General features: G+C 37.5%; 1 protein-coding gene across 1 annotated transcript; it reads left to right on the plus strand.

Moving 5' to 3' along the window:
* The first annotated feature begins 218 nt into the window (after positions 1-218).
* Positions 219-25,792, plus strand: LOC116304762 (uncharacterized). Its single transcript, XM_089028522.1, has 17 exons — positions 219-705; positions 6,347-6,521; positions 6,610-6,751; positions 7,459-7,574; positions 9,221-9,281; positions 9,907-10,426; positions 13,900-14,532; positions 14,822-14,892; positions 15,213-15,316; positions 16,031-16,094; positions 16,384-16,472; positions 17,242-17,313; positions 18,717-18,916; positions 19,035-19,123; positions 19,885-19,932; positions 20,213-20,267; positions 23,539-25,792. Exons 1-17 carry the CDS (start codon positions 498-500, stop codon positions 24,840-24,842), a joined length of 3,951 nt encoding a protein of 1,316 aa, XP_088884648.1. The 5' UTR covers positions 219-497; the 3' UTR covers positions 24,843-25,792.

Consider the following 25,792-nt stretch of genomic DNA (forward strand, 5'->3'; position numbering starts at 1 on the left):
ATCTCGTACCCAGAGCCCACGTTCCTCTTGGTCAGTACCGAGAAAACGTTTCTCGGTGCTGACCATGAGGAACGTGGGCTCTGGGTACGAGATTGTGCTAATAATCTATCTTAGAAACCCTTTGTCTCTAGAACCACCCCTCCCTACAATTCCCCCACCTCTACCCCCAGAAAAAATATTGCTCTCGCCCCAGTCTTCAAAAAAGCTTTCCTCGCAACGAAATCCAAAAAGATCAGTTGAAAAATGCGAAAATTAATCCTCCTTTACTAGATTAAATTATGCTTTAACAGTAAATTTGGATTAGAATTAACCATAATATAAAACGAAACTTATTGTTATTACAATAATAAGCACAGCAAGAGAGAAAATTTCTCTCACTTCGACTTCAAGTTTCCCAGACAGACGCACATGGTTACAGCTTCCTTCAAGGCAAACCAAAATGTAAAGTCTTGGTTTGGTTGCCACGAAAATATCTTCTCTAGCGACTAGTAAAAAGAATGGCAGGTCGAGGTCGTGGCAGAGGTGCACTAGGACGGTGGGGACCTTCACCTGGCTCCGGGTATAGCAGCGAATACGATGGAAGAGCTGTGGCTTCTGTTCCGCCATTGAAGAAAGAGCTGGATAAGAGCAGCACCAACGATAGCCAAATGTGCCTTGTTCGTGTTACATGCATCATCGATGTGAACCACTTCTGGGCACAACTTGGTAAGAAGATGTTAACCGAATAATTTTAATTGTGTAAGATAAACTCTTGTATCCTGCAGGCCGGTCATAAATTATGCACGTCAACATTGCATTTTGTTCTCGTAGTATCACATGTCTGGGCCTTCAATTTAAGTTATGAGCTTACTCATATCGGATAAAGAGAATCGTTATCGTCTAAGTTTTACTTAAAAACCGATATTACTGCCCTTGGATATTGAATTGAAATCCACTGCACAATTTTGCTAAAAATCGAAATATGAGCCCTTTACAAAAGACACGAAAAATACTAAAATAACATTAAATAGAAGTTTTTTTCGATTTAAATAAGCCTTCGTTATGGAACACTAAAGGTAATACTACCAAATTAATGCTTTATAAAGGTCACTAGACCTCTGAGGACCCTTCCCACCCATTCGACCTTACAGCCACTGTACATACCTGCCCTAATATAGGAGATACAAATTGTAGAGCTGAGATATATCATTAAGGACACTCACGGGCATTGTTTGCACACGTCTTTTCTACATTGTACACATGAACTTAAGGTAACTGCCTACTTTTGGAAATTGATTTAAGCTTTTTTTAAAACTTCAATTTCCCGAATTGAAATTTAATGCTGATTCCAAATCTGGAAAGAAAAATAGGGTGTCCCGAGCTCGTTTTCGAGATAATCAGCATATAATGGAAGCCTACACACGAGCTTTTGGAGTAAAAATTGCGCCACCGGAAGTGATTAGAAAAAAATTAAGATTAATAAGATAATAGTTATTTGCAGACTATATGATTGCACGAACGAAGGCTAGTCAATCCTTCTACAAAAATACATGGACATTTTCGACAAAAAGACAGAAAGATACATTGATTTGTCATATTTTGTAGTTTCGGTGCTCTTAAAAAATCTCATAAAGTCGAACAAAAATCCCTACAAAAATCCATTTTTTCACGTGTTCCTGATTTAAACTTTTCCTAAAATGTTGATATGACCTAGATTTTTAGGAGTTTTTTCGAATGATCTATCAAAAAATATAGAGTCCCGTGCAAAATTTGAGGGTTTTGCCCTGTTGAAGCTCAAAACGCGTAGGGTTCTTCAATAAGATCTTGTAGATTTTTCAGCGGTTTCTGAGCGCGCACACATCGTGGGCTCAATTCGAACGTTCAAAAGTAGGCAGCCACCTTAATGAACGAGTGCTCATCGTGATGATGTCATTCCAATGTTTTGATAGCAAAATCTCATAAAAACGTCTTTAATCTCTTATGCTGTAGCTCTAAAACAAAGTTGGGCACCCCATTTATTTATTTCATTCTTTGAAAGTACTCGGTAATACCTAACTTAAGGACGGTGCCTACTAATTGAGAATCAATTATTTTTTCAAATGACTATGTGAATAATTTTAACCTATCAAAGGGTTGTCAAATTCTGGTTAGAAAAGTAGGGGTCACTATGCATTTATTAAAAGAAATAATAAGGCTTAAAAATCGTTAAAAAGTGATGACGTCATGATTTTACTAACGCCAGGAAAAAATTTTTTTTTCAAAAGATTTTGAGAAATTTCTAATTTAAATCGTCCTAAATGACTGAAACTTTGTTTCTTTACTAAAATATACCCAATTCTACCATGACTTTAATAGTTGGCTATAATATATATACTTTTTTAGCTTTGTGCTCCCTATTTTCGATCAGTAGGTACATAAAGATTGTGTCCATATTCTTTTCAAGACCAATTATTTTTTATAAATTTCATTTCACGAGGCTAATTTAGCATTTACTTTATCATCCAAACAAAGAAAAAATAGGGGTATCCAGGCGTTTTTAAGAGATACGAATTTTTAAAGAACATTATTAGGGATAAATCTTATGCCGAATGCGTGACAAGTGTTACACAGCATACAAAACGGCGTGACAAACTCTGTTTTTGGCGCGTTTGTATGTCAAGCTAAACATGCTGCTTCCTGCCATGCAATCAAAAAACACAGAGAAAAACTCGATATTCATAAGCTTTATAGTTCCAGGAAGACTATTGGGTTTGAAGTGAAGTTATTATTGACTTTTTACTTAATAGCAGAAAGGAATTTCTGAAATATTTGGTACGTAATAAGATGATTTTTTAGATTGAAAACTCCGAAGTAAAAGAATTTCATGATGAAAGTGTTTAGCAACCAAAAAAAGATTTTCAATACTATAATTACACACCTAGATATTAATAAATGGTAAATTTTCAATTTCATATGTATTTCTTGTCTGTTTTTATTCAAGTTTTATAGGATTAAATCTAAGCAAATGGTAAAAAGCTTTATTATTGAAAGGATTTGGTTTTTTAGAACTATGAGTCTGTCATTTTTTCACTTGCCCAAAAAACCTTATGATTCGTTGTCAATAATACTTAATCCTTAGCAAATTATCTCTTTAACAAGCCTGGGTTACTTAAGATTTTCTGTTTTGTTTCGTGCAATTCGAGTAATAAATGTTGAAATTCCTCGAATGTAGATGTTCAGTGCGTGTGCGCGTGTGCGTGGACAATAGTAGGCACCGTCCTTAAGAGGAAAACTTGATGATGGGATCAAATTAAAATTACATAATTGGAATAGAATTTCATGTAATGCAAAGGCTTCCAGTCAACAGTTATTATAGCACAATAACATTTCATATTTCTAATTTTGGTGGCTACTGCCTCCTAGAGAGGCGAAGCCACTATGCTATCGAGTCGTGTAAGTAAGTCCGTCAGTAACACCACGGGAAGCCCAAACTGATGAATGGATAAACTTCGGAACCAATCATTAAGCTTCGGAGCCAATCAAGGATAAGCGACTCATGTTCTTCAATATCGATAAACTACGGAACCAATCATAGCTTGAATAACAAAATCTCGGTATTTCCGAATTGTAACCAATGTAGGGATGACGCATTTTTAAAAGCAGGATTGTCATCTTGGACTGTCTTCATTCTTCGCTGCTCGAGACTTCAAGTATAAATAAAGCGCTTTCGTAAAATCTTTCATTTATCACAGCTTTCATGTAGTATTACTGTACAACAAGATGAAAGCTTTTGTAAGTGTTATTCCAATTTTAGTCGGATGTTTTTGCCGAAAACAAAGCTGCCTGACTTCAAACAGGGCTTCAAACAATGAACTTTCTCAACCAATGAAAAGCCCTATATTGGGAAAACAAATGGCATTTCATGCCATATATCACCCTCTTCAGAGGATAATTAAGCCTCTTCGGAGGATGATTGAGCCTCTTTGGAGGATAATTAACCCTCTTTTGAGGATAATTGTGCCCTATTGTGGGATTAGTCGGATTTTTGTCTCTATATCCTTTTATTACCATTGTTTGCCTTATCACATTGTCAAACTAATATGGGGATCCACCTGGCTATGCCTCGACCAATATATATCTCTCTAAAATCTTTCTTTATGTATAATCAGGGCAGTAATATTATAAATATCGTTTTATTTACTTTCTTTCCCTGGCCATATCTAATATGTAAAACCTCTGATTTTTAAGGGGTATGAAAACGCCCCTTTTTTTGAAAGCCCGAATATTTCAAATATTTGAAGATAATATGATTCAATTACTATTATGAAAGCCAGATTGACATAAATATTTGCTTCAGAAACACTTGAAGTTGAGAAACTTTGGTTTAAAAACTAAAAGAACAATAGGGTTGAGTAAATGACTTCATTTACTCTCAACTTCGATGCTGATTCTGAAGAAAATATGTGTCTTGGCTACTGTTGGGGACATATGAATATGTTTAACCAACTTCCAAGTCATTTCCAAAATCAGGGTGTTTTCATCTAAGTGCCCCTTTAAACAATCCGTTTCTAAATTGGCAGTAGACACGTGGTTTACGACCACCTCTTTTTATCACAATCCCAAATGGTAACTAGTTATTTGGTTATTTTCTAGTCTTCTGTGAAAAATGAGAATGACCAATTTATTATTTCACTAAAAATGACATATTTTTGACAGCTTTCCATTGTTACATTGATTGGGTGTTTTAACCATCTCTCATCTTTTCAGTATATGTCCAATAAGTAGATATGATGTCTTTTGTGAGGGTCCAGGTGGATACCGGTGTGAAGCAGCACATTCAAAGTGCTGGTCTCAGATTTCGTTTCTATTCATTGCATAGGGAATACTTGCATAATGCATTTCATCATACTGATTAACATACAGTAGCATGAGCACAGCATGCCACTATCAATCAGCGTCGCATACAGCTTTTCACAGTGTAAAAATATAACCAATCAAAACATAGAATTGACCAAACCAACCAATCATAAAACAAGATTTGTGACATTTGAATGGCTTCCCGCCAAAGCAAATTTGTGTTTTCTGTAGTTTTGTTGATGTGAACAAAATGGCAAGTCGTTTTGTGGCACTAGATGTGCCGGTAGATGAGTTTATATAAAACCAAGAAAACAAAAACACACTAAGCAAGAGGCGGAGAGACCTGGCTTTATTGACTGAATATTTCGAGACAAAAAATGTGCAGCAAAACCTGGAAGAAATCCAGCCAAGAGATTTACACAAGCTGCTTTCTGCTTTTCTCATTGAAGTAAGGAAGAAAGGTGGGGTATGAACCGATAACTTTTTCAATAGAAGGCGGCTACCGGCGGTTTATCGCTGGGTACTTACCTTCATACAGCCGGCTATTTTGCAAATCAGTCTTAATAAATAAGTAAAATTTGTGGAAACAGACGTGTACTTTTGAGTTTCATCCATCTACTTCAAATATTATTGAAAGCCCTGATATATGACAAGTATGTTATGTTTTGGGTGTCTTATTGAGACTTGCATTGCCGAGCGAACTATTTGTGTGAATGAGTTGGTTTATAGCTCTAAATCAGCTAATTAATAGAGTGTAGCATATTTACAGATGCTTGATGTTTTTGCCTGACATTCGTCATCTTGACATCACGGACATTGGATTAACTATTATCTGTAGCAACCAAGACTACATGCTGTTTACCGTATGATAGGCTCTCCAGCTCGTCACGGTTTCATTTCATTTTTTTACTGGGATACCTGTAGTTGCTCATTTGCAGCTCTAAATCAGCTAATTAATATTATTTTATAGCTCTAAATCAGCTAATTAATAGAGTGTAGCATATTTACAGATGCTTGATGTTTTTGCCTGACATTCATCATCTTGATTTCACGGACATCGGATTAACTATTATCTGTAGCAACCAAGACTACATGATGGATAGTTTTGATGATTTTTGATGTTATGGCATGCTTTTATGGCTTTCACTGTACACCACTGTACACTAGCAAATTATTTTGATTTTTAGGCTCAGGTCAAACGTCGAACTTCACATGAGCTGAACTAAATTGAAACAATAGATAACAAGGCAGTCTTCTTTAATATTAGGTTTGATGAAGTTCATGTGAAGTTAGACTATCCCAGCTAAGACAATCAGGTATATCCCAGGCAGGGCTTAAAATAATGGTCAGAAGTCCAATAATGTGTGGCCAGAACTGGGACTTGTCCAGCCAAATCTTTGTCTTGCTGTTTATTGTAACCAGTAGTGTTGAGTAAAAAATTGATAAAGTTAAAAGTACTGTAATTGGGCCTGTGATCATGACCAGTGACTGATCAGCCATTATTTTAAGCCCTGTCTTATTTATCTTTCAGGTTCAGATTCTGATTTGGATCGTTTTGATAATTACATGTTTGCCTTGAACCACTGGTGTGATAACCAGATTCCTGCACCTTTGAATGATATGCCTGGTGTTGGAGAAGTGGTTTGCGTCAAGCATATGGCGACAAGAACATGGAGAAGAGCTGAAGTCACTAGATTATGTCAGAGGTATAGTCATGATTAGCATAGGTGGATTAAAGGTTCATGTTCTAACAATGCTTGTAATATTGATGGTAGAGATTGTTTTATTTATCAGGATGGTTGATGTGTTCTTCCTTGATTTTGGTGAAGCAGAGTGTATCCCCCTTGATATGCTGTGTAGTAGTGTACCAGGAGACATCACATCATGGCCTCCACAAGCACTATACTGTACCCTAGAAGGTGTACAACCACCTAGAGTATGTTTTAAATCACCATCAGCATATAGAAGATATTAAGCAAAATATTTTATAGAATTATAAATTCCTTTTAACTGGACACTGGGAAAATTAATGCATGTATGAGATAAAATGCCTTGGGTAGCTTATTTTTATTAATTTTAATATTTGCCATTGTAGGGCTTCTGACTGGAAAGTCACATGTGAATGTTATGATTAAAAAATAAAATAATCTTCTTACACAAGAGAAAAATTAATTATATAGATGCCTAATTAATCCCATATCAACAAGACCTGTCCAATTAAGAAAATAATTGGACAGTTACCTATATGAGCTTAATGAGAAGCTGTATAGTTATTAGTATATGTAATAAGACTCCATGCGGTCCAATTAAGAAATAATTGGACGAGGAAAATTCCAAGGACTGACAAAATTGGATGAGGCCATAGGCCGAGTCCAATTTGGCAGTCAGAGGAATTTTTCGAGTCTAATTATTTCTTGATTGGGGAGCATGAAATCCCATTACCTATTAATTATATAGATGCCTAATTAATCCCATATCAACAAGACCTGTCCAGTTAAGAAAATAATTGGACAGTTACCTATATGGGATTAATGAGAAGCTGTATGATTAAGATATTATGATAGTACATATTTTAAAATTTCTGCTGGAGGTAATGAAGCACAAATATAATAAAATCTGTTTTTTGCATTTTTTTGTTTAAAGGGAAAAGATCAATGGAGTGAGAAGGCAGTAAGAAGATTCACAGAACTTGTAACTTCAGGACAAAGGATATCTGCTACTCGTGATAATGGAAACTTTCAGTTAATGCTGTACCTAATGTAAGTGCCTATTTACTGTTTGTACACCACAAAACCCTGTAGCCAGTCCATATTCATTTTTCTGGTTAATCATTGAGAAAAATTGTCTGGTTGATTTCTGATGTTACCACAGACTTCTCCGATTCTCAGTTCCTAGTTTGGTTGTTGGCTTCCTGTGGCATTGTGGCTGACTTTGGCTGTTGCAATCCCACTCTCATTCTCCTCAAATTCTACTGGAAAAAAGAATCACATGCACTCTTCAAACTCTGGCACATACAATAAGCCTCTTTCAAAGTTTGAGAAAAATCACCCCAATAAAAAGGAAAAGTAGCACAAGTAGCGAGTTTTCACCACCCAAAAAAAGACAGCCTAAAACAGATTGGACCACATATTAAAACACATTTTAGATGATTGTAAGTATTAAACATTATCTTGAAACAGTATTTGGAAAAGGTAAAGAAAAAAAAACTTGTTTAAATCGTAATTCAAAACTCCCTACTTCAAGTAAACTTCAACAGCTGAAGTCAGCCATAATGCCACAGGAAACCCATCACCTAATCCAGGAACTGAGAGTCTGGGAAGCCTTTGATGTTACTTATTAGCAGAGCTCCCGCGCGGGCCTTATTAGCGGAGCACCATACTTAAGGAAAAATGGTAAACCATCGAATTGATTTTTCATGGCTTGGCTGACATCACTTCCATCTGTACATCTGTCCGTCCATCCGTGTACACAACACAGGAATCCCGCTTGATGTCAAAGGAAAACTACTCACAAATGCCGCTCTTAAATGCACAGTGAAGAAAATCGCTTTAGGACAAGTTATAGACCAAAAAACAATCTAAAAAAAACTTTCATGTAGTCAAAGATGGATCAAGAAGTGTTCTTCAAGAATTCAGGTGTTTCTTAGCAAACAATCGTATATTATAATTTCTTTTTGACAAGCATTTTTCTCGATGAATCAGAGAAATCAAAGACTTTCTCTCAAAACTTTTTGTATTTCTATAGATAAGCTTAATTTATTTTAATGCTGGAGGAAATATAACATGGAGAGCATATTACGACAACAAATATTTCTCCTTCATTTAGCTTTCTAAATCTTTAACAATTCGGTTGTTTTTAAACAACTATCGTATGTTTTTCAACCAAGTATTCAACTGTTTATTAAGCTGTTTGAGCAAGTATGATTATAAAAATGAGCTTAAATTTGTGTTGTTGAGAGATGTTATTATATAGACCTAGACTTTCACTTTAAAAAGCTAAAAAATATTCAAAAACATTTACAAACGCCAATTTATTGACAAGAAATTCATCATTTTGTATTTTGCCTTGCCTTTTGCATTATTTTCTATTTTGTCTCAGTTGTTCTTGTCAAGTTTAACTGAATGTAAACTTCGTCTCGTTCTGTAAAAGACATAATTAAGCAAGCTTGTTTTCTGCTCACCTTAACCATTTTTCAAGTCTTTTTTTTAGTCTTGATTTGCCCTAAATCTCAAGATTTTCGATTTCAATGAAAGACATGCGATTTTGAACATTGAACATTTTTCCCCCGATCTTATTTTTACCTTTCAGTTTCATTCAAATTGTTCTCCCTGTGACTTCCAAATCAGGAGCTCCGCTTTTAGGCAGTGCCTAAATATATATTATATTATCTTGTATCTTTACTTAGAGATGACATGGGTCAGCTGAAGTCAGTAGGTGTTATCTTAGCTGAAGAAGGTCTTGCACAGGTAAAAAACAACATCTGATATGATATCACAACAAAATTTAATATTTTCCACCACTAACAATGAAAAATACTTTGGCGAATCTTTCTGTGGATAAGTTTTATTTTCTTTATTTTAAAAGCAATAACTGTAAGTAGTTCCTGGTCATCCATCTATTTACGAGTTTATAGGATAAGCAAGCCAAAAATTCTCAAATGTACCAAGTACATGAATGTACAAAGGTTTGGCACTAAAATCCCTTGCATAATCACAGTTCTTCAAGATAATGCTGATTTAAGCTTAGGGCTTCATGATGCCCTCTTGCACTCCATACAGTAGGTGGACAAAATGGCTCCGAAAATCTTCATTTTTCGAAATACCTCCAAACCAAACTGCTGTTATTCGTACAAGAAAAGTTTCTTCAATAGAATATCACGCCACTGGTGAACTTTGTACCTCGTTTGCATAAAATGTGGACAATGTCAATCAAACACCAAATATGGTTTTGCTAGGGCTTGGAGAATGAGTAGGTCAAGAAATAAAATTAGAAAGCTTCAAAAATGCCCTGAATCAAAAAGTTAAAAACACACACACACACACACACACAGCTAGAGCACCACTTCTCAATTGTAATGTTTTAATCTTCAAGGAATCAAGAAGACACATTCTTGCCAGTGAAGAAGATCTGTGGCATGAGGAATCACCAGGACATGCTCAACACGACAGAAGAACAACAGAAAAACCTGACATAAAATCCCTGGAACAGCAGTTGATGATGAGTGGTTTCTCATACTTGATACCCAACAAATCTGAAGAAGCAGCAATCAAAACCCCAGAAGGGTACAGTTACGAGAGAACAACGATATCCAGCTCTTATTATTCATATAAAGGCAAAAATGAAGATAGCCAACATGTGCTAGCAAGCAACAATGACCAGGAGCAGACAGGGTTGGCATCTCAGTATCATTCTCCTTTTAAGCATTTTCATTCACCTATAACTCAAGTATTACCATCTTCAACTTCATTGCCAAGTATCACTTCAATAAGAGAAAGTTCTAGAAATCACCCCACTGCTATTGGAAGTCATCCTCTGTCAACTAGACCTCACCTTGCTAGCCCTGGGGAATTTATGTCTTCATCTAAGGGACAAACCAAAAGTCCAGAACATGGTAAGTAACAGACCATTTTTGTTTTGTCTCCTGTTATAGAGAGTATTACATGGCCATGCAGAGATACCATATTTACTCTTTTAAGCACCGCCCCAATTAAACGCCACTCCCCAATGTGCGCTGCTTTTACCAATACAAAAACTTTTATATTTACCTTGTGTCAATAATTGGTTGAACATTAAGTATATGGCAAACACATTTTTAAGAATAAAAACCCTTGAAAAACGCCGCCCCAGAATTAATGACACCTATGAAAGCCAAAAATTGAAATGAGCACTGCAACACTTAAATGAGTAAATATGGTATTGATCATTGACCTCCTAGACCCTACTCATTAGTTATATTGTAGAGTCTTGGAAACCCTTACCAACTGGAATCCAGAATCCTGCGACCATATTGCCAACGCACATGCTCAGAAAGTCAGTCTTTGCTATCGTTATAACAACCAACTAACCATTGTACATCTGTAAACATTCAGTAAATGTTTGAAAACAGTTTCGAAGAAGGATGGAAGTTACAAATACTATTGTGAAAATGAATTAGGTGGTCAGGACTTTTTAAATTTTTATTCTTACTGTATACATATTAAATGGTGAGCTTGGCTCTTTAAAAATCTCCTTAAGGAAGCCTTATGGAAAAATATATTTTATTGAAGGAATGCAAAAGTTCAGTACACATACAGCCTTATTCTTTCCAAACACTAAGCTAAAACTGGGCTGAAAGTGCTGTGCTGTTATGTGCAGACAGTGCTATGCTGTGCAGACAGTGCTATGCTGTGCAGACAGTGCTATGCTGGCTTAAAGTGCTACACTGCACTGACAGTGCTGTGCTTTGTAGACAGTGCTATGCAGTGCAAACAGTGCTATGCTGGCTTAAAGTGCTACACTGCACTGACAGTGCTGTGCTGTGCTGAAAGTGCTACTCTGGGCTGAAAGTGCTATTCTGTCCTGTGCAGACAGTGCTATGCTGGTTGAAAGTGCTATGTGTGCAGACAGTACTGTGCTGTGCAGACAGTATTGTGCTGTGCAGACAGTGATGTGCTGTGCAGACAGTGCTGTCCTGTGCAGAAAAAGCTATGCTGTGCAGACAGTGCTATGCTGGCTTAAAGTGCTACACTGCACTGACAGTGCTGTGCTTTGCAGACAGTGCTATGCAGTGCAAACAGTTCTATGCTGTGCTGACAGTTCTGTGCTGTGCTGAAAGTGCTACTCTGGGCTGAAAGTGCTATGCTGTCCTGTACAGACAGCGCTATGCTGGTTGAAAGTGCTATGTGTGCAGACAGTACTGTGCTGTGCAGACAGTGCTATGCTGTGCAGACAGTGATGTGCTGTGCAGACAGTGCTGTCCTGTGCAGAAAAAGCTATGCTGTGCAGACAGTGCTATGCTGGCTTAAAGTGCTACACTGCACTGACAGTGCTGTGCTTTGCAGACAGTGCTATGCAGTGCAAACAGTTCTATGCTGTGCTGACAGTTCTGTGCTGTGCTGAAAGTGCTACTCTGGGCTGAAAGTGCTATGCTGTCCTGTACAGACAGCGCTATGCTGGTTGAAAGTGCTATGTGTGCAGACAGTACTGTGCTGTGCAGACAGTGCTATGCTGTGCAGACAGTTCTGTGTTGTGCTGTGCTGATAGTGTTATGCTGTGCTGATAAGTTTTGCAGACAGTGCTGTGCTGACAGTGCTTTGCTTTGCACATTGTGCTGTGTTGTGTTATAAATGGTAACCAGTCATTTCGCCCACGGACCATTTCGCCCACGCCAATTCGCCCACGCATAAAATCATCGATCATGCGTTTGCCAATTCGCCCACGCCAATTCGCCCACGTGTAGAATCACTTTAAGAAATATGTTACCATGACTAAAAAAAAGTAGTTCATGATTTACCAACCGGTACCTACCAACCCTACTTGACGCTTAAGCTCAAGTCTTCAAAACGCGAACTTTTTATACTAATACCGGTCGTTTCGCTACCACGCACTTTCGCTACCGTCGGTTCGCTACCACCCGGAGTCCTTTTGCTACCATCATGAAGTCCTTTCGCTACCATTGGAAATTACCAAAACAAAACTTCGATGAGACTTGTTAAAAAGAAACATAGTCTGTTGAAAGACATTTGTATATGATTTTGAAGCATATTTGGAGCGATCATTTCACGATACGATCAGTTAAAGTGGAGATCTAAACGCGACCAAGGACAGCGTTCACTTAGCTGCCATATCGAGTCCGTTTCTACCAACTTATGACTCGGATGACTTTATTTTTCTATTTCCCTATACTCTAATCTATGAAATGTGTGTTTTGGGTAGCTTTATCATTCTTTATTATTTTTTACTTGCCAAAGTTCGAGAAAAATACAAAATACCTTATGCGCGAAACATCGATCGACAAGCGACGCCATATTGTTTTCGTGTAATCAACAAGCTTTTCCTTAGTCGTTTACTGACACTTTCTTTTCTTGAAATCCACTAGACTTTATTATTTGCACTAAAAAACTAAGACGAAATGATCTAGCGACTTTATCTGGAATAAATTTGAGGCCATTTAATATCTGATGTAAACGCCAAAAAGTTAACGATTGAGTGGAACGATCGAGCTCATTTTACGGTGTTTCATACGAGTCTTTTCGCTACCAATAAGTTTTTAGTCTCCGTAGAGTAGTTTGTTGAAAACATTACAATATCCTTCTTCTTCATCGAAAAATCGAATGTTTAGGACATATTTAATATTATTGCTTCTGACTTGCCAAGGTTAGAGCGAGAAAAACCAAAATACCTTCCGCGAAACATCGATCGACAAACGACGCCATATTGTTTTCGTGAGCTTGTCTAAAATCATATTTTTTCGTAGATGTCAGATTCAGCAACACACGACATCTCCCATCTCAAAGCACCATATCTTTTCCTTTAACTTCATTAGTGAAAAGAATAAAGTCTAATGGATTCTAGGTAAAGATAGCGTCAATAAACGACTAGGAAGCTTGTTGATTACACAAAAACAATATGGCGTCGCTTGTCGATCGATGTTTAATAGGCGTAAAAGTATTTTGGCTTTTCTAGCTCGAACCTTGGCATGTCAGATAAGCCAAATAACAATAAAAAAAAGTCTAGAAGTAATTCATCTGAGGTTTAAAAAGGCTAAAGTGACATTTACATTGGTTTATAAGTTGTTTCGTTCGTTAGCGAGCTAGCGTAGGCGAGTCCGTTATGGCGTATAAAAAGTTTGCGTTTTGAAGTCTTGAGCTTAAGCGTCAAGTAAGGTTAGTAAATCACGAACTACTTTTTTCTAGTCATGGTAACATATTTCTTAAAGTGATTCTACACGTGGGCGAATTGGCAAACGCATGATCGATGATTTTATGCGTGGGCGAATTGGCGTGGGCGAAATGGTCCGTGGGCGAAATGACTGTAAACCTAAATGGTAACCATCATGGTACAGTAACTCATGCACTCTTGTAAATAACACATGGTCACCTTCAGAACAGACCATCCCAAGCAACTGGCCTTCTATTCCAACTAGTGAAGAAACAACCACCAATATTCCATTTGGATCAACTGATGGTATCTCTTATGATTCACAACTTCATGAGGACAGGGGATTGAAACAGCACACAGACTGCTCATACCAAGAAGTCCAGGATGCTGCAGCAGCTCTGCAACAGCACCTTGAAGGTCCAAGTGCATTCCATGATCCAAAGAATAGCCAACAGACCTTCCCAATACCATTTACCATACCAGTTAAGAGTGACAAGGGAATCATCTCACAGCTGCAGGCATCAGTTTTGCGACAACATCGACTAACTAAAAACCAACAGCAATTACCAGTATCAAAAACCCTGAATTCTCAGGATAATGAAAAAACAATGAAAAAGGAATTGAGCTGGCAGAAGTGGAAATTCCAAAGAAATATAAAGAAAGTCTTGGAAAAAATGACTAAAGAAAATATTGATGATCTAGGTTATGATATAAGTACCTCGATTGCTGATAGCCAATTGTCAAAGAACTTTGACGGAGTGTCAGAAGTAATGCTGGTCTTGGAAATGATTGTGGAGAAAGTTTTGGATAAAAAGGGTTTTGAAAATCAAGGTGCAAGAATTTGTTACATTCTCTCAGGTATTTGTTACTTACCGGGTACTACATCAGTATGTCATTTATTGCTTTGCATGCTTCTTAGTTGAATATAATAGTGATTGTATATCCCAAACCTTTTCAAGTACAGCCAATCAAAATCCAGAAAGCCATTGTATATTCAGTGGTATTTTGGTCCTCCTTCCCATCAGGCATTGTGGCCTAGGCATGATTATAAATAGTGTCAGGTAATTATTATATTCAAAATATTATTATACTATGTTTTCTATGGAATATACCACTTGTCACTTCTTTTTATTCTTAAAATATTCAGGCTTGGACATCTTAAGATTTTCAAATTATTTTCATGATGTTGTGACCACATTCAGAGATAACATTGTTGAGGTAAATATGTTGATCATGCTATATTTGGTTTACAATTGCCATATTTAATCATTTATTGGGAAATTTTGTGTTTGGATTTAAACTTTGGGTAGCTTGACAGGGGCAGATCCGGGATCCAGTGTTGTTAAGAGGGGGTGACTGTTACCGGGTAGTTTATGTCAATACCACAGGAAACCTGTACTAGGCAGGGAACTGGTGAACATTAAATTTGAGAGCCTCATGAACAACTGAAAGACATGAATACAACATAACAGTATTCAATAGAATACCACCTGTAATTAGATACAGGTAATAATAGCATGCAATAAATGTTTTGACAGCATTATACTATCAGTGACTGGAAGCAGCGATGTCAGCGCTTTAGTAACTTCATGGGAGAAATGTTCTTGAATCTTTTCCTAAGTGAAAATGATCTTGATGAAAGGTAAGGTAAACCTTAAACCTGTTACTCTAGGAAATAAGGCTTTACATTTTGTAACTGAAACTAAGTGTTTAGGTGTCATAATTGAACTTCGCTGAGATACAGGGGGGCTCTTTCTTGAAATTTTATTCCAGATAATGTAAAGCAAGCTCAAAATTTAAGTATTTTTAAAGCACCTCCTAAGAAAAATAAAACTTTACTGAATAATATTCATTTCCGCGACTTCAACTATCACTAATAAGAATCCAGAATATGAATATTCTTAGAATGCAATACTATTTTATCTTTTTTAGTATTTCATTGCCCTTGACCTATGCATTTAATATTTAATTTTTTAGCTTATTTTACTTATTTTACTTATTCTTATTTATCTAGCTTAGTAGTTATTTATTGTATTCTATTTTACCCTTAGTATATCATATTTATTTTGTTGTAATAGTAGTTTAGCAGGTCCACATCAGCTACAGCTGCCTTTAATTTAACCTGCATTAACAAATTAATTATGTATGTATGTATGTATGTATGTACGTACGTACGTACGTACGATGGGACTGTTTGCCCATGAACGTCCTTGATGTCCAACAGTGTTACCCTCACGTTTGACTTATCTGAATGACTATTTTAACTCCTCGATCATCCACAGTCTTTTTCGAAAATGTCTTTAAGATTACCCTAAGGGAAATTCATATTTAAGGGCTTTTTCTTTTTATTTCTTAGCTTCAAGTCAGTTGTGAATACTATCTTAAAAGAGAGCGTTGAAAAGTGGAGCTGTCTTGATCAGGTTTGTTGTACGCAATTGTGTTCCTTTAATTCTTGGAAATCATTATGATTTATGATTTATAATTTATATACCCTTTCTATTAATATGTATAATCAAAGGTGATTACGTCATGAGAGGCGACCTCCCGTATAAAAGTCTGGTAACGTTCACAGTCTAGTGTTGCGTGACGACTGCGGGGGAGACCCCAAGTTATACAGTATTCTGAAACTCAACGAACTGAGCCAAGCGGCTAGTGATTGGTGGGCATCAGAATCGTTCTATTTTTAACTTTTGAAATCTTTTTACACAGGATAAATCTGAAGAAGAACTGCATGTATTTGTTGTCTGTCTTTCAAGTCTGCTTCATGTGATTGGTCCAAGTTTAGATGACACCTCGAGGTAACATTCATTATTTTTCATACCCAGAACTGAATATCACCACTTTGTATTAAGGTTACTGCGTACTGAATAACCTTCAAAGTTTTATTGAAGAACCATACAACCCTCAAAATTTGCATGGGGCTCTAATTTTTTTATAAGTTCATTGAAAAAAACTTCTAAAATTCTATGTTTACTTATACCATTAAAAAAAATTTAATTAATTTTTTTAACGCGCAAAAAATGAGATTTTTGTAAGAATTTTTGTTCAACTTTATGAGACTTTTCAAGAGCGCTGAAAGGACTAGTCTCCCCCACAGCCGCTTTCAATGTCGTCACGCAGGGGAGAAAGCGTTGCGTGACGACACTGAAAGCGGCTGTGGGGGAGACTATGAAAGGACAAAATATAGCAAAACAAGGTATTTCTTTGTCTTTTTGTCAAAAGTATCCATGTGGTATTGGAGAATGATTCACTAGCCGGCATTTCTGCAATTATATAGTTTGCTAAGAGCTATGATCTTGTGAGTTTTGATTTTTTTCTGATCACTTCCGGTTGTGCAATTTTTGCTTCTAACTTGCACGTAGGAAACCATTAAATGCTGGTTATATCGAAAAAGTGCTTGGGACACCCCATCTTTCTTTAGTTCATGTTTGGAATCACCATTGAATTTCAATTAAAAATTCGTAGTTTAAAAGTTTAAGATTTTTTCCCAAATGTAGCCAGTCACCTTGATATAAACATACAATTGTGCATCATTTTACGATTTACATGTACATTTTGTTGTTATAGATTACATGATGTCGACATTGATCATATCTTTAGTTCAGTGAGAGATCAAGTTCTCTCCACAACGCTTCCAAGGTAAGGCTTCAGTTGATACATACGTCCTGCTGGGATCTGATTTTTTGTTTACTGAACTTGTGGGTGGGAGGTCAAGGGTTAGGTTTTCTCTGCATGACTAGGGGTTAATAGTGATTAGTCTGCAAATGATTACTAGTAACCAATAGTCATTATCAGTTTTTTTCTGCAAGTAACCACTAATAACCAATAGTCATTATCAGTTTATTTTGCAAGTAACCACTAGTAACCAATAGTCATTATCAGTTTATTTTGCAAGTAACCACTAGTAATCACTAGTCATTATCAGGCCCCGTCCACACGTATCCGGAAATTTTTGTGTCCGCAAATTATTTTTTGCGGATACGAAAATGTTTGCGTCCACACGCAGCGTATTCGAATCGTTTTCACCGTCCACACCTATCCGTTTTCGTAAAATTTGCGGATACGGACACAAAAATTTGCGGACACGTGTGGACGCAACCCGTATCCGCAAAAAAAAATTTGCGGATACGTGTGGACGGGGCCTCAGTTTATTCTGCAAGTTGTTCCATTCCTCTACCTCGTAAGATAACGAAGGCTAAATTCCATGTTATCATTTAGTTATTTGTACCCTGACTTAAACTGGGCTTAGTTTCAACCCAGAGGTCAAATGTTTCAGAGCTCGAAGTTTGAAGTTTGATTTTCGATTTATTCAGGCCCCGTCCACACGTATCCGGAATCTTTTTTTTCGGATACGGGTTGCGTCCACATGTGTCGGGAATTTTTTTTTCCCGTAACCGGAAATTTTCTAAAACGGTCTCCAGAGTGGAAATTTTCGAATACGCTACGAATACGGATACGTGTGGACGGTCGTATCCGCAAATTTTCGAATACGATGACGTAAACACGATTTTGCGCATGTTCAATAAGAAAAACTATCCGTCAAAGGGACTAGGCACTAGCGTGCATCAGGGCGGATCATGAAATTTCCGGATACGTGTGGACAGTGAAAACGATTCGAAAACAATTCGAATACGCTGCGTGTGGACGCAAACATTTTCGTATACGCAAAAAAAAAAAAAAAAAAAAAAAAAAAAATTGCGGATACGAAAATTTCCGGATGCGTGTGGATGGGGCCTAAGTCAGTACCTGATCAATCTGATACATTTAAAAATAAATAAACAATTTATTTTTTAAAGTGTGCTAATGACCCTTAAAGGTGTTCTATTCACATTTAATATTAATGACATCCGCCTACTGACCCTTAGGACATGCTTTATACCTTTGTTAAAGCTTTATATTTTCACATAAGAACCTGCCTAATTTGTCAGGCTGAAGTGGTTCTTGTATATTGGGTACTTTATTGGCTAAATGTCAGCCTGGTGGTTCTTAATGATTTAATTCCTCATCTTTATTTGTATAATATATTTTGTTTTACTTTGTAGGTCAGTCAGGAATGATTTGCTTGATCTAATGCTGTCCAGGGCTGCGGGATGGCCCGAAGATCCCCGAGAAACGGATAATGATTCAGGAGATGATGGTAGTGATGGGGTAGTGGTTGAGCAAGATGGTAGTCAAGAACATGATTCATCGCCTAATGATGATGATGATATCCAGGAAGATTGGACTCAAAACGATGATGAAGGTACTTACGGAACTAGACTATTATGTAAATCGATGAAGAAAATAATTAGTAACCCCCCCCCCCCCCCCAAGAATATGATGAATTAATGTCAAGAACGACTACTCATGTTTTTCACCAGACTGGGATCCTTACGCCAAGGTCCATACTATGTTACAAAAGTTGAAGCTGGAAAATCTATTTGAAAACTTCAAGCAAAATTGTATCAGAGTAAGTTACATGATTGTACAACATTACAAAACGTATATGAAAACGAATAAGGTGTTGTATACGTGGTAGTGTATGGGCAGAAAAATGTCTCGTATTCATTGACGAAAAAAAAACTTCCTAAACAAGATCCATTGAATGCGACTAAAGTTTAGGCCATAATTGTTACACGTTGAAACTTTTTGCTGAAACTTGTGTGCACTATAGCGTTGTAAGACAAGTTCACGGGGGTGTTACACGACGAAGCTTTCGTCGCGAGAAAATTTCACAAAACCTAGAACTGCTTTCTACTCGTGCAACCGTAATTTTTGTCGCGAACAAATTTCAGGACGCAATTGCGCCGTGTTTCACTCCCATGAAACTTGTCTTAGCGGAAATGTTCTTGCAACGGCGTTGCAGTTTCAGCTAAAAGTTTCAACGTGTAACAGGACCTTTAGATTCGACTATTCAGAATAAATCGCATTTTAAAAATAAACACGAATATCAAGTGAAATTTTAAGAAATATGTCAACTGGGTGATATTGATATTGAAAATTTGAAGATGCAGAAAAAACTTGAAGTTCTTTTTTATACAAGTAAGACAAGGGCGGATCCAGCCAAAATTTTAGGGGGAACGAATTAAGTTAAGGGAGGGGGGTCTAATTGAGTTTCTTCCGTCAACACAACAGAAAACAATATAAGAGCACCCAATTATTCAGTTTTTTTTTTCTGCTAAAGGGGGGCTTCAGCCCTCAATACCAATACCCTTGTTTTTTTATTGCTAGGATTCATTGCTGGTGGCGAACAAAGATGATTTGAAGAAAACGTTACAAGTATGTAAAACGAAAACCTTTCCTTATTGAATGAAATGACAAACGCAGAACTATTAGAACGGATTAGATGACACATTTAGATGACACATCTGTGTTTGTTTGCCTGCCTGCCTGCCTGCCTGCCTGCCTGCCTGCCTGCCTGCCTGCCTGCCTGCCTGCCTGCCTGCCTGCCTGCCTGCCTGCCTGCCTGCCTGCCTGCCTGCCTGCCTGCCTGCTGTTAGACTGTGTAAAGTAATCGACAGTGACCGATTAACTAACTAAATGTTTGATTTCTTCTTAGGAGGCAGGATTTCCACCAGGAGTCATATTAGAAATACGAATGTATTTAGAAAAAGGTAAAACCCTAACCCAGATTGATACCTGCAATCCTTTCTTATCTTTGATGATGTTCATGATAATGCTGGCTTTATCCAGGTACTTGACGTTCCAAACTGAATAGGCGGGCTCCAATAGAGATTATTAAAATAATTTGCAGAGATAATGCTCTTTCTATACTACAATTTGTCGGCGTCGCATAGCAGGTTTTGATCATTGTGATCCACCAAAACATACTTTGTAACGAGTACTCGTTACGAAAAACGAGTGTGATAAGGCGGCACTACGTAGCTGCTCGAATAATAAAGATAGGAATTGTTCTTAGTCTTATCTAAGGCCCAGGTCAGACGCCGTAATTCACATGAGCCGAACCTAATACAGGGTAATAAGGTCATGTGAAGTACGGCGTCTGACCCAATTAAGTTCGACTGATTCAATTTGGATTGACTAAGTCGTTCTTCACGATTAGGTCAGTCGTGAAGAACGACTGAAGATCGACTTCGGGTCAAACGCCGTACCTCACATGGGCCGATCCAAATGCATTAATTTTGTTAATACATGTTTTGGCCTCGTTTTCATTAACCATCACTAAAGCGCATGCGCACTTGAGCATTCTTCAAAGATGAATTTTCGATTTTCCTGAGAATGTAAAGGAAAGGAATGTTCCCCTGGAAACCCTGAATGTTTTCTTAAACCGTTCATCCGAATAATTGTTCCAGACAATTTCAAACCAACCAAAATTACGTGCAAAGCGTTTACATGCTCTTTCACGCACGCGAAAGCCTTTGACAGCGTGCCACACGAGCGCTTGCTCTTAAAACTAAACATGTACGGAATATGTGGGAGCTTACTTCTATGGTTCAGAAATTTTCTCACTAATCGACACCAACGTGTGGTTATAAGAGGAACTTGTTCAAACTGGCTTCCAGTGGTATCTGGAACACCTCAGGGTACAATCGTAGGTCCCATCCTCTTCTTGCTATACATTAACGATATCACAGATCGCATTTCCTCTAATGTGAAACTGTACGCGGACGACACCAAGATTTACAGGCAGCTTATTGACCCTGTTCTAGACACACTAGCTCTTCAACACGATCTAGACCATCTTAGAGAATGGGCATGCACATGGCAGTTACGCTTTAATAATGATAAATGTGAATCTATGCGTATAACCCACTTGCGCGACAAGTCCAAACCGAAGTACATCTTAGGGGAGACTTTAAAGGACGTTAATAGTTTCAAAGATCTTGGTGTTACTATCTCCAATAATCTATCCTGGAGTGAACACATTGGCATCACCGTAAATAAAGCTAACAAAGTCCTAGGGACTATTTTACGAACTGTTGGCACCGCCAATACCACAGTCTTTTCGATGCTATATATCGCGCTTGTAAGACCAATCCTTGAATATGCGTCACCCGTTTGGTGTCCACACCTGGTGAAAGACATAACTGCATTGGAAAAAGTACAAAGAAGAGCTTCCAGACTAGCACTTCGACAAACTAGAGGGGAAATGACATACGAAGAAAGATGTAAAATATTGAAGTGGCCTACTCTCTCGACCCGCAGGGACTACCTAACTCTAGTTGAATGTTACAAAATAGTTTTCGGTTTAGGTATTCTAAATTTCCGTGACTTTTTTGAATTTACGAAAGTTACGTCTACCAGAGCTAATCATTCCTACAAACTTTATGTTAAAGCAGCCAGAGTTAACTGCTACAAATACTCCTTTTTCGTCAGAGTTGTTAATATGATCTACCTAAAGACATTGTTGAAACCGATGGGTTTAGATCATTTAAGCAGAAATTGAAGTCTCACTTAGGTGTTTAATGTTTACATATTGCAGTACACATCGATTAGTATATTTTTTAGTAGAGTCTAGATTAAGGAGGAGACGGGTTCTCTGTTGCTCTGGGTTTCTCGCGCGTGCGCTCACCAGGCGGACAGACTTCATAATCTGTCTGGTGGGTGCGCGTGCGGGGGTGGGGCTCAGGGTGGCGGAGAGCTTGTCTCTCCTTTATTTAGTACATATTCATATACTTATACTTCATTTATAGAGCATTTTTCGCTAATTACGCTGCTTAGGGTCTTTCTTTATAATGCATTTTTGTCATGTTTTGTTGTTTTTCTTGGGAGTTTTCACATAGGGATAACCTCATAACTTCCTTTCAAGTCGCCTATTATTGTGCTTTGTTGTCTTATTTGTATCGCTTTTTGCTAGCCTCTGCTCTTACTTGTATTTTACTATTTGTCAATAATTTATTTGCGATTTGAATAAACTATGTATGTATGTACGTCCGTTTCATTTCGCGAAAGCAGAAGAAGAGTAGAAACAAAACATACACGTAGCAGTGCCACCCTTTTTTTTTTTTTGCAAAAGTATGATGCTTTTTTTGATGGTAGCCCGTCTTCTTCTTGAATTCAAAATTCAAAACATGATTGTTTTTGGTACGACTGTAAATACTAAGTAATAAGTTCGACGTTTGACTCAACCCAGTCAATCTAATTCCATAAGTCGATCCAAACTACAATTAGGTTCGGCTCATGTGAATTACGGCGTCTGACCTGGGTCTAAGAATTGTTTATACTCTTAGCGAAATATTTTTATTGACACTTGTCTCTTTATATTTAATATTTTTGATCGTGTATACTTTATCCATTTATTTATTTGTCTTGATATTTGTCTTGTCTCTTTATATTTAATATTTTTAATCGTGTATACTTTATCCATTTATTTATTTGTCTTGATATTTGTCTTGTCTCTTTATATTTAATATTTTTAATCGTGTATACTTTATCCATTTATTTGTTTGTCTTGATATTTGTCTTGTCTCTTTATATTTAATATTTTTAATCGTGTATACTTTATCCATTTATTTATTTGTCTTGATATTTGTCTTGTCTCTTTATATTTAATATTTTTAATCGTGTATACTTTATCCATTTATTTGTCTTGATATTAAAAATTTTAGTTTATTTATAATATAGATATATAGGGAGGTCAACAAGTTTATCAGTCTGCGACTGTAATGTGTTTAAACTCGTTAAATAAAGTTATTATTATTTTCATCATATTATTATTGTTATTATTATTATTATTAGAGTGCAAACAATATAACCGTGAAGCGTTAGTAATACTAAATAGCACAATTTAATGCAAATTCCATTGTTTTCTATTGTTTAATTAGCACTATTTTGTACTATTTAGTAATTAGTGTTTCACGGATTAATTATTTGCACTCTATTATTATTATTATCATAAATATGTTTATATGTTTCGTTTTGCAGGGGATTTACGGCCCGCAACCACAAGAAACCCTAATCAAAACAGATCCAATGATATGGCAATAAACAGCAAAGTGCCAAGCTCATTAGGAGGACAGAACTTGGAAGCGAAGGAACAATCTACACGACGAAACGAAGCAACTTTGGAAAAATCATTCAAACCTGATAATGAACCTGATAAAGGCAGGAGCGTTAGCCTTAGAGATAATACAGAAGAACAGTTAAGCACTAAACAAAACGAGGAAGACAATGCAAATCAGGAGGATTATAACAGAACAGCCAATGAAGAAGATAGCACATTCGATCCTATTGAACATTCTTATTCACCCAATAATCCCAGTCATCCCAATAAGACAGATCGAAAAAGAACCACATTAGAGCAAACATCTGAAGATAATAAAGCTGGTTTAATCGACGCACATAACTTGTTCGAGCCTTCGTACCTTAGTAGAACACTTCCTTTGAAAGTAGATACTACATGTTATGAATATGAGGCAGGGCCTGATTCGCCTAATAACCAAGGACCCAAGTCATACAGTGCTGTTGTCAAGTCCAAAAACGAAGAACATTCCCCAGAGGCGACAACTAATGCGATTCCCGTCAAGCTGACATCGTTGACCAGAACAGCCGTCAGTGATGGCCCCAAAGATGCAAATAAAGGGAATAATAAACCAACCTTCAGTAAAGTCGCCCCAAAAGATTCCATTAAAGAAACTTCAGGTAAAAGAGATCAAGGTTCGTCGTTATCTCGGCCTCCCCCAGGTTTTCCTCCGCCACCGCCTCAGAATTGGGGCCAGAGTCCAGAAATTCGTTTGACGGTGTTAAACTCGAAACAGCGAGGCAGAAGTGAAAATGGAGGAGTAGGACTGTCATCATCGGTTATTGAAACACCTGATGGACGTGGGTTCAGATCTCGAGAAGGAAGTACCATGACAAGAAGTGGGCCATTACCTACGAGGGGTGGAGGTGCTTCTCGAGGAAGGCTCGATCAACGCTGGAAAGGAGGTAGTGATGACGCACATCCTACAAACCAAAACTGGCAAGGAAGATCCATGACTGGGGCGACATCAAACTGGCGGCAAAGGATAGATGATCAAAATAACCCGCGTAATAAATTACCTTATAGGGAAAGTAGATTCATGAATAAGACTGAAGGTGCCACGAATATAAGTTGTGGTGGTGGATTTTCTCAAAATAAAACTGAAACGTTGAGGCCATTTGGGGAAGGAGGACCCAAAGCTTGTTTTAATTGCGGCAGTAAGGACCACTTTACATGTCATGATCGCTCAAAAATGTTTTTCGATTAATCTTTGCCTTTTAGATTTGTACAGAAACGTAACGTTGATTATAAAGAGCGGATGAAATTTCAAATTTCAACGAAGCAACTTTGGAGGAACCTGTCGCTATAGACGATTTAAAGGGTTTCTTCCGCGTAAAAGGGACTATGATCGGTGAATGGCAAAGAAAAGATCCTTCAGTACAATAGGTATTATGCTCGATTCTAAACGAACTCAACGAACCTTTGAAATTAATTTTAAACTGTTTTAACAAGCACTCTGCAGGTCGCGACATGCTGGTATTCCGCCATATTGGATGGCAATCTATTAAAATGTTTTGTTCACGAGAAAAAAATGTCTTGCAAAATATAAACTTTGATAAAAGCTACGACAGCATGGTGACCGGTGGCATGGGTGGCGTACGCTGCTAATGCGTCGTCTTTCACCGTTGTGAGTCCAACGGGTCGGGTCGCTTGTCAAATACCTCTGGTCACCACTTGTGAATTGAGTTTGTTGGACGTGTTGTTCTCTCCTGTGCCACCAGGGCTTTTTTCCTGGTTCTCCGGTTTTCCTCCACGTAAGCCGAGCGTTGTGTGCATAAAATAGTAAATTTAGTGGCAGTGAGTGTGAGTGAAAGCAGGCCCACATCAGCGGAAGCTGCCAGAATAATCAGCCTGCTCTTACAAATAAAACATTAAAAAACATTATGACACACGGTGCAACTTTGCGCGCAATGTTGCAGTTAATTCTCGTTGCGAGCCAAGTCACACTACGCAATCTGTTGCATTGCACGCAATGTTGCTGAAATAGAAAACAATCCTAATTCGGCAACACTGCCTGCAATTGCGCGCATTGTTAAATCGTGTGTCTGCGCCTTAAGAATTGCCACGTTTGCCACCAACGGTGGCGGGAAAGATCACTTTCATTGTCTACAGAAAAATATAAATATAGAGTCGATGTCATTACGTTGTCCACCGAAA

The sequence above is a fragment of the Actinia tenebrosa genome, unplaced genomic scaffold (assembly GCF_029948245.1).
Source record: "Actinia tenebrosa isolate PJP-AT-01 unplaced genomic scaffold, QUT_ActTen_1.0 PGA_scaffold12__29_contigs__length_12842862, whole genome shotgun sequence".
NCBI lineage: Eukaryota > Metazoa > Cnidaria > Anthozoa > Actiniaria > Actiniidae > Actinia > Actinia tenebrosa.

What these genes read in the sequence shown, in the direction of transcription:
- LOC116304762 (XM_089028522.1), top strand. Translation starts at nt 498, where the DNA reads ATGGCAGGTCGAGGTCGTGGCAGAGGTGCACTAGGACGGTGGGGACCT. An exon ending in AAGGTGTACAACCACCTAGA is followed by an intron (nt 6,752 to 7,458) that starts GTATGTTTTAAA and finishes TTTTGTTTAAAG; the next exon opens with GGAAAAGATCAATGGAGTGA. An exon ending in AACCAAAAGTCCAGAACATG is followed by an intron (nt 10,427 to 13,899) that starts GTAAGTAACAGA and finishes GGTCACCTTCAG; the next exon opens with AACAGACCATCCCAAGCAAC.